General features: G+C 38.5%; 1 protein-coding gene across 1 annotated transcript in view; it reads right to left on the minus strand.

Moving 5' to 3' along the window:
- Positions 1-2,895: 2,895 nt before the first annotated feature.
- LOC141284355 (alpha-2-macroglobulin-P-like) overlaps positions 2,896-10,197 on the minus strand; it is a 22,779-nt gene continuing 15,477 nt past the window's right edge. The window contains exons 25-28 of the mRNA XM_073817353.1: positions 4,065-4,191; positions 3,827-4,023; positions 3,659-3,712; positions 2,896-3,473 (exon numbers count right to left, since the gene is read on the minus strand). Of these exons, the coding sequence (XP_073673454.1) occupies positions 2,896-3,473; positions 3,659-3,712; positions 3,827-4,023; positions 4,065-4,191 (956 nt within the window). The remainder of the gene's footprint in view (positions 3,474-3,658; positions 3,713-3,826; positions 4,024-4,064; positions 4,192-10,197) is intronic.

Below are 10,197 nucleotides of genomic sequence, written 5' to 3' on the forward strand. Positions count from 1 at the left end.
ATGTAATTCAGTGTAACAGTCTTGTCAGGCATATTTACATCAAAAATACTTTCACCCCAAATATGAATTAGTTGTAATTCTACATTTTTAAAATTTGCCACTATTCTAGGTTTTGCCCATTTGTCAGTATTTTTGTTTTTGCTAATTTAAAACACAATAAAATTTAATATGCTCATTTTTATATTTTATTATGCACAAGTCAGAATAAGCATGTTGTTTGAATTTTTACATAAATATTGTGTTACATTGAATGACAATGTAACACTAATTCAACCATGTTTTGACATGTTATTCTCCCAAAAATAATTTGAAACCCTAAAAGTAGACACTTTCTATGGACGTAAAATCACTTTTGTAAATTTTGTAAAACCTGGACATCTTAAAGTCTTTGATATGATTTTCATCACTGTCTACTGTAGTTGTAGAAGGCATTCATCTGGTCCTCGACCTGAGGTTTCCCTCATTAATCTACTTTCTGTTATCTGGTATTTGTGAAGATAATAATCATAAAGGTTCTTACGGATCGGTGGCTCCACTCATTAAGGACAATTGCAGAAGCAGCAGCAGCGGCAGCAGCAGCGGCGGCAGTAGCGACAGCAGCATGCTGAGCAGTTAGTCCGGCAGTGATCCCCCACTGATCCCATCATACAACAACGCACTTTTATACATTTCTGCCTCCTCCCTGTCCTACCACACCGAGGGAAATAAAGTTGAGCAACTGGTATGAGAAGGACTATAATTTGGGATCGACAAATCTCCTCTTTTGTCGTGTAACAAGTAATCTGACAGAATTGCAAAGAATCTGAATGAGTTTCACTTTGACAAACAAGCTATACTGATCATTCGAGTTATGTGACATCAATTAAATTAAATTAAATGATAAAATATTTAAAGAAGGTCTCATTAAAAGTCCTGGAAACGTTTTATAGTATACCTAAGTAAAACAATAAAAGCAAACAATAAATAAAATAATAAAATATTGATTTATTTACTTTACTTTAACAAGGCAGTCATTATTTATTTTAATGACTTTTAACCCTTGTTCCTCAAACATCTTGAACTATTTAAAACCACCATAAATATTATTTTATTTTTTTAAATCTACGATAAACTAGAAAAAATAAATAAATAAATAAAATATAAATAAATAAACAATAAATTGTACAGCACTCAATAAATGTATTTAAATTAAATGAAAAGTCATGGAATCTCTTTTATCTGGCAGTCATGGTTTATTTCAGTGACATAACCCTTGTTCTTAAACTATAAAAATGCATTTTACAAATACTGTTATTTTTTAAAGACATTATAAAGAAAATAAATTAATTAAATCCAAGATTATTTTTTGTCATTCATCTATATGTCAAATATATGTATACAATAATATCATATTCCAAATATCATTTAATATCTGTACTCCATCCAGAAATAATCAAATGTTTAGTGTAATTTGTAGATAAAAAAAAAGAAATAATGAAAAATGTAATACAGTATATGGATAATGCAGACCATATAGCATTTGCATAAAATTACTTGTAATTACTTTTATTGGTTGACACTAAAAGGTTTGATTTAAAATGACATGCAAAGCAGAAAAAAATGCAATATGATGGGACAGAACATCAAACCATTAAAAATGTGCATGAAATCTTCAGAAATGTCCTAAATTACATTTAGAATGGCATTGCTCTTTTTGAATTTTGATACATTATCAAGAGCCCTAAAAACAAGTTTTGAAACATACTGGGATTGTGTCACGCATGGACAAAGACAAATGGCATTTAGCATATATTTTTCAGAAGGTGTGGGTTCTCATGGGTGTATTTGGAATAATGCCATGTGTCTTTGCATGGGCATTTAGTATATAGCCTATGTTTGAGAGGGTGTGGAATAATTTTGAATAATGCCATGTGTTTTTGCATGGACATTTAGTATATGTTTGAGAAGGTGTGGGTTCTCAAGGGTGTATTTACAATAATGTAGGGATGGGGTTTGAAAAGCTTTTGTTTTAGTGACACTACACCTGCAACTTGGTGATTTAAAAATGGACTGGATAATTAGAGAGGTAAAATAAATGGGTTATAAATGATTTTTATTTCTTTATTTTAAAGATTGCTTACGTAATCTGGTAACTCTGGTGTACTAATTTTGCTGCTGTTTTTGTTGATGACTGTGCCAAAGAGAGTGCCCATTCTATTAGTCACAAGCATGTGTCAGCAACAAAAATGCAAACATTCAGCTTTACTCCCAATTTCTGGAAGGTGATGCACATACAATTTTAGTAATGTGAGTGGTTACAAAATTAATTGGGAGAAATCAGCATTAATGCCATTGTCTGTACACAATGTATCTGTGTCCTTCTTAATTCCTGTCAAAAATGCATTCATGTATTTAGGAATTCAGATCCTTCCCTTACTCCAGGCTGTGGTCAAGCAAAATTATAGTTCCTTAAGGGAAGACACTGCAGGAAAAAAAAACATTGTTTTTTCATGCACCTGTCAAGTTTGAGATTTTGGGCTTTTTTTGGTGTTTCATAAAGTGCTTTTTCAGACTAGTGGAAAGAAAACATCCAAAAGACACTGTTAAGTGTTTCTTTTATAGCACTTTATCTTATTTGTGTCAATAGATTGTCATTACAATCCATATTTTTAAAGGTCGTGTCACAGGTCGGGGGGGTCAAGCCAGACTGCACCCACCCCTAGTACCCAGGACCACCTTGAGGAGTGTGCCAAAGACCAGACAGACAAGAGGATAAAGTTTAACAAATTTTATTGTATAAAATTGATTTAAAAGTACTAATGGAGCTTCTGGGTCCCCCAACAGGTGCAAGGGCCAAACCTCTGACCCAAGAAAGGCGTGGAATTCTTTGAGGCAACTCGTACCAGAGCGTACTGACTAGGAGAGGAGGGGGTCGGCCACTGGCCCGACGAACAGGTAAGTATCCAGGTAAGCGGAACTTCTTAAGACATAGGGCGGGACGGGGTCTCGTGACTGAGGAGCTTCTTTCCTTGGACAGACAGATGAGTATCCAGATACATATACCTTCTCAGGCGCAGAGCGGACAGAGTCTCCAAGGAGGGTCCTGCACTGGGCGGACAGGTAAGTATCCAGGTAAGCGGAACTTCTTAAGACATAGGGCGGGACGGGGTCTCGTAACTGAGGAGCGTCTTCCCTTGGACAGACAGATGAGTATCCAGATACATATACCTTCTCGGGCACGGAGCGGACGGAGTCTCCAAGGAGGGTCTTGCACTGGCGGACAGGTAAGTATCCAGGTAAGCAAACCTTCTCGAACCGTTGAACATTCAAGGTGTGGCCGGTATAGGAGCTGAGGACCAGCAAAAGGATCTTCCACCAGACGGGTGAATATCCAGGTACGTATACCTTCTTAGACGCGGAGCGGGACAGAATCTCCAAGGAGGGTCTTTCACTGGGCAGACAGGTAAGTATCCAGGTAGCAATCCTTCTCTTCACTGCAGAGACAAAAGCTTACGACTGGGGGGGTGCTACTGTAAAGCCGACGAGATCTATCCAACGTATGTCTCTCCTTCAGGAAGAGCCTCTCCCGGGGACATTTGCAAAGGGCTTCTCTATTGAACAGACAGAGTAAGGTATATAAGTACATATGCTTTTCCTCAATGCAAAAATAAAAGGTTACGGCTGGAGCGTGTTTCTGTGAAGCAGACGGGGATACGTCCAATGTGTGTCTCTCCTTCAGACAGGCATCTCATAAGAGGACATTTACAGAGAACTCCTCTATTGGGCAGACAGAGTGAGTTATACAAACACATGCATACTTTTCCTCCGTGCAAAGACAAAAGTTTACGGCTGGAGGGTGTTTCGGTGAAGCAAACGGGGAATGCGGCCAATGTGTGTCTCTCCTTCAGGCAGGCATCACATACGAGCACATTTGCAGGAAACTTCTGGCTGGAGTGTGTTTCGGTGAAGCAGACGGGAAATACGTCCAATGTGTGTCTCTCCTTCAGGCAGACATCACATAAGACGACATTTGCAGGAACTTCTCTATTGAACAGACAGAGTGAGTTATACAAGCACATGCATACCTTTCCTCCGTACAAGACAAAGGCTTATGGCTGGAGTGTGTTTCAGGTGAAGCAGACAGGGATGCGTCCAATGTGCGTCTCTCCTTCAGGCAGGCATCGCATAAGAGGACATTTGCAGAAAACTTCTCTATTTGAACAGACAGAGTGAGTTATACACGCACAGGCTCCCAACATACCAAGATGAAATATTCGCATTCAACATCTGAAATCCCTCTTCAGTGACAGTGGATGAAGAGAAGAGATGGGGAGTACACGGCAATCAATATATATAATTCCCACACACTGCAACCTCACTTCAAACCGTTACTGTCATGATTTGGATTTCTGCCCAGCTGTTTCTTTCTTTCTCTCCATTTGTGTCTGTGCTTGTGTGTCTGTCAGTTGGTGTATCCTGGGGCATGGCTAAGCACTCCTCTCTGTGGCTGATTGCTGAATGTGAATCACCTGTTGCCAATCAACTCATCTGCCTCCAGTATTTAAACCTTGGGTCTTCAGTGATTCTCTGCCAGATCGTTTAGTCTGCCTATGTGACTTCACTCCACTTGCAATCATCCTGCCTGCCACGCCTGACAAACAAACTGCTGCCTCTGCTCCACCGGCACCTTTCTAGCCTGTTTAGTCACCAGTTCACCTCAGCCAACAAGCTTCAACAACATATGGAATCTGGATTGTGTTGCTTAAGTTTTGGCAATAAATTAATTTTATTTGCATTACTTTTAGTCTGTTTTCTGCTTTTGGGTCCAAAGCCGTGTTTGGTTGCAACAGATACTGTGTGACACATCAATTCGAGCACTGCATATCCACTCTCTCACTCAGTGCAATAAGGCCAGCACTCACCCAATAATAAATCCTTCCACAGTCGTACTGAAGCAGTTCTCATCAAATAGCGAGGGAATTTGGGCACCTCCTTACTAGCACGGTGGACAAAGCATCCTCAACACTCGCTCACACTCAAAGAAGAGAAACAAGAGTCCAATGATAACTCAATACAAACACTCTCAGTGACAGTTACACTCGTGATCACAACTTCATATCCAGCTCAATACAGGTGCATGCTTCCAACAAGATCCAATATCATACTACTTATCTCCCTTCCAATGACAATGATGTTCTCCAGTCTTCACTCGATCTCCATAACTCACTCACTTTCCAGCCTTTGACGTCTTCAACTCGTGTTCACACAATCGCCATTGCACCCTCGATACAGCCGAGTCTTCACAACACACTCCAAAAGCCTCCACAATTCAGCATCACCACAAAAAGAACTTCCGTCGGGGGAGAACCATGCCAACTGTCTCCTCACTTTCCTTTTATATACTCCATTTGTCTACACAGCCTCATCACAAACCCCAGCGTAAATCCCCCGCACCTGATGTTGATCTGTCATTAGCCACTGTTGTTATGGCGGCAGATACACCACCGAAACTGGCCCGGTGTTACAATGGCACCGTCCCGGGGGGAACACAACTTCAGCGGGACTTAGTTCCGCTGCAACTTTGTCACCTCGTGACAGTCGTTTTCTCAAAATGAGTTTTTCTCCTAAACTGAGTCATAAATCTCCACTTCAGTAGCACTTACACACACCAAACTACATTTTTATTCTTGTCTATATCCTGAAGGTTTTTACAGATGGATTTGTTCATATATAATTTGCTTGATTTTATACATTTTATTCCCCCCAAAAAACTGTAAAGAAATATATTCTGCCTGTTCTAAGTATTTTCTGAATTATGGAGTGACAGAATGAGATACCCAAAATTCCTTCTGTAAAAAACTTTTGACTCTAACATGTCAAAAAAAATTAAACAAGAATTGTGAAACGGACTTCATCCAGTGTTTAGATTTTTTTGTACTAGAAATGTATGCAAATTAGTGCATATTTCATTAAATAATGCCACATTTGCATATTAAAAGCTTACATTTTAGAAAACTTGTAATACAAGAAATGTTTGCAATTATCAATGTAATCAATCAACTGAGTAAGTAAGGTGATAACTATTTTTTTATCCTATTCACCTGCAGTGTCTCGCCTTAATCAATAATATGACAAGACCTAGAGAGATGGGATGCGCTGTTGCTGTCTTTGCAAGGTAGGATTGCAATCATTAAAATGAATGTGCTTCCTAGACTCTTATTTTCCATGATTCCTCTTTCTCCCTAGAAAACATTTTTTTAAAGTAATTAACTCCATTAACTACATTTATTTGGAACAACAAACGCCCTAGAATTAAACTTAAAACATTACAGAGAAGTACTGGTGGTTTAGCATTCTCTAACGTTAAACTATATTTTTGGTCAAGACTTGGTTGGAGGTAAACTCTGAGATTGCTTGGCGTAACATAGAAGCATCTGCTGTATTTCCACATCGACGATTTAGGGTAAACTGGGTATAGTTGGTACAGGGGTACATTTGGGACACCTTAAATAACTTGCATGTGCAACAAGTCTGATCTGTGATATTTGCTTGATATTTGCACATGTGTATTAGCAACTTGTTTGATCGTGGGAAATTTGAAGTACCTACAATATGTGTTTCTCCAGTCCAAAGATATCGGCGAATGTTTTTTTTCTAAGGTAAGTTTTTCGATTCACCACGTCGCTTCCACATTGAATAGCTTCTCATTCTTACATGACTGTTAAAGTTAACTTACATTTTCGTAAACCTTAATCTGTGCTTTAAAAACTGACATATTGCATGACTTTGTGTCTTGCAAGGTTATCGTAAAATCTAGAGAAATGTTCGAGGTGGTCAGCGGGGTACAGTTGAGACAAATCATTTACAGTAGAGTATCATTTATTTATTATGTTTATTGTTATTATGTTTATTAGGTTATTGTTTGTATTTAATCAGTTTTATTATTGCTGTTTGCAACTGTTAAATATTTTTTTACTGTTACTCAATTTTTCAACTATTAAACTATTATTACTTAAAATTAAAATTATGAACTGAAATGAAATATTGTATTACTGTTTGCCATTATTGTACAATGTTTTACAAATTAACTACTGTACCTGACATGGAACAAAAATGCTTCTTGTGTTTCTGAGCTAAGTGTGGCAAATATGACCTACTTATGGATGTTAATAATTATTAATATTTTAGTAGACAAGTAAAGGAAATGTCATTAAAAATCATTTGTTTTTTTGGATAAGGTTTTTCTAATTGTTGACAAAATGTTATAACACTCAGCCCTATCGGCTAAAGCTACACCGATTAAAACAAAGAATTGTTAAAATGTTTAGATGTTGGGTGAGTAGATGAAAGACAGCAAGACAGCAGATATAAAACAACAGTAGTGTATTGATATAAAACAATTACACTGAACTAAAACAACACGGTATACATAGAGACTGGTGGACTGCTAAAAGAGTCTTTCAGTTCATACCCTAAAACAGTCCAACTGCAATCCGTGTGAAACAGTCAAAGTGTCCACCCGTGTACAGGTCCTTCTCAAAAAAATTAGCATATTGTGATAAAGTTCATTATTTTCTGTAATGTACTGATAAACATTAGACTTTCATATATTTTACATTCATTACACACAACTGAAGTAGTTCAAGCCTTTTATTGTTTTAATATTGATGATTTTGGCATACAGCTCATGAAAACCCAAAATCTAAAAAAAATTAGCATATCATGAAAAGGTTCTCTAAACGAGCTATTAACCTAATCATCTGAATCAACTAATTAACTCTAAACACCTGCAAAAGATTCCTGAGGCTTTTAAAAACTCCCAGCCTGGTTCATTTCTCAAAACCGCAATCATGGGTAAGACTGCCGACCTGACTGCTGTCCGGAAGGCCATCATTGACACCCTCAAGCAAGAGGGTAAGACACAGAAAGATATTTCTGAACGAATAGGCTGTTCCCAGAGTGCTGTATCAAGGCACCTCAGTGGGAAGTCTGTGGGAAGGAAAAAGTGTGGCAGAAAACGCTGCACAACGAGAAGAGGTGACCGGACCCTGAGGAAGATTGTGGAGAAGGACCGATTCCAGACCTTGGGGGACCTGCGGAAGCAGTGGATGGAGTCTGGAGTAGAAACATCCAGAGCCACCGTGTACAGGCGTGTGCAGGAAATGGGCTACAGGTGCCACATTCCCCAGGTCAAGCCACTTTTGAACCAGAAACAGCGGCAGAAGCGCCTGACCTGGGCTACAGAGAAGCAGCACTGGACTGTTGCTCAGTGGTCCAAAGTACTTTTTTCGGATGAAAGCAAATTTTGCATGTCATTCGGAAATCAAGGTGCCAGAGTCTGGAGGAAGACTGGGGAGAGGGAAATGCCAAAATGCCTGAAGTCCAGTGTCAAGTACCCACAGTCAGTGATGGTCTGGGGTGCCATGTCAGCTGCTGGTGTTGGTCCACTGTGTTTTATCAAGGGCAGGGTCAATGCAGCTAGCTATCAGGAGATTTTGGAGCACTTCATGCTTCCATCTGCTAAAAAGCTTTATGGAGTTGAAGATTTCATTTTTCAGCACGACCTGGCACCTGCTCACAGTGCCAAAACCACAGGTAAATGGTTTACTGACCATGGTATTACTGTGCTCAATTGGCCTGCCAACTCTCCTGACCTGAACCCCATAGAGAATCTGTGGGATATTGTGAAGAGAAAGTTGAGAGATGCAAGACCCAACACTCTGGATGAGCTTAAGGCCGCTATCGAAGCATCCTGGGCCTCCATAACACCTCAGCAGTGCCACAGGCTGATTGCCTCCATGCCACGCCGCATTGAAGCAGTAATTTCTGCAAAAGGATTCCCGACCAAGTATTGAGTGCATAACTGAACATAATTATTTGAAGGTTGACTTTTTCTGTATTAAAAACACTTTTCTTTTATTGGTCGGATGAAATATGCAAATTTTTTAAGATAGGAATTTTGGGTTTTCATGAGCTGTATGCCAAAATCATCAATATTAAAACAATAAAAGGCTTGAATTACTTCAGTTGTGTGTAATGAATCTAAAATATATGAAAGTCTAATGTTTATCAGTACATTACAGAAAATAATGAACTTTATCACAATATGCTAATTTTTTGAGAAGGACCTGTATATACCATCCAGCAGATGTGTAGTCCAAAGTGCACGTGCAAAGTAGTCCTGGTTGGCAAGTCAAATCCACAAGGTTTTCCTTAACAACTCATGCAATGAAGAACCTGCTTCCTGGGAGAAGTGTCAGGCCTCCATTTTAGGCCACACTGCTCCTTTATAGAGAGGCTACTTCATAGATCCTGTCATTTGGTTGCTCACATGACAGGAGACTCTCAGTTCTTAAAGACAAACACACACATTTCTAAAAAGGAGTAAAAATGGAGTAGGAAACATGTAAAACCTATTAAAACTCTTATACGTCCAATCCAGTGATATATATTAGAGAGAGGTAAAACATGTCCCTTATGTGGCATCGTCACAATGTGTCTCATAGAACTAAAAAAATATTGTGCTGTTAAAACTGTCAACAGCAAGGATTAACAGAGCTAAACCAAGAACAGTTAAGGCATGGTCAGAATTTAATAAGAAACTTTCATACAATAACTAGATTTTTAAAATAATTTGTTATTGCTTATTTACTGTAATGATGCAGAACAGACAATGTTAATACAAAATAAGGTTATGATACCATAAACACCAAACTCTTCTGTTCTTCAGATCTGGAAAAACTCTTTTTTTTAAGGTTTATTTTTGCCTTTATTGTGATAGGACAGATTAGACATGACAGGAAGCGAAGTGGGAGAGAGATAGGGTGCGGGATCGGGAAAGATCCTCGAGTCAGGATTTGATAAACGGGACACCCAGCGATAGCCCACAAGGCTATCGGCACCGACAAATCTGGCACAAATTTGACCTTGACTGCACAAATAATTGATGATGATTAACATTCCTATTAAGTGCTTACCTAGTGTTTGAATAATCTAAGCAAACCTGTTCATTGTAAACCAAATGCAAAGACAAAAATATAGAAAGGTCTATAATACATGCAATATGTCATAATTCACAGATACAGTTAACATTTGATGACTTTGGTATTTTTATATGTTGTTACATTTTAAAAATTTGGAACAGTTGTATCACCAAAAAGCAGCTGTTCCATGGCCCCCTTATTAGGCATTTGAACTGGACTGTCAAATACAATAACA

This window comes from Garra rufa, chromosome 14 (assembly GCF_049309525.1).
Source record: "Garra rufa chromosome 14, GarRuf1.0, whole genome shotgun sequence".
Classification (NCBI taxonomy): domain Eukaryota; kingdom Metazoa; phylum Chordata; class Actinopteri; order Cypriniformes; family Cyprinidae; genus Garra; species Garra rufa.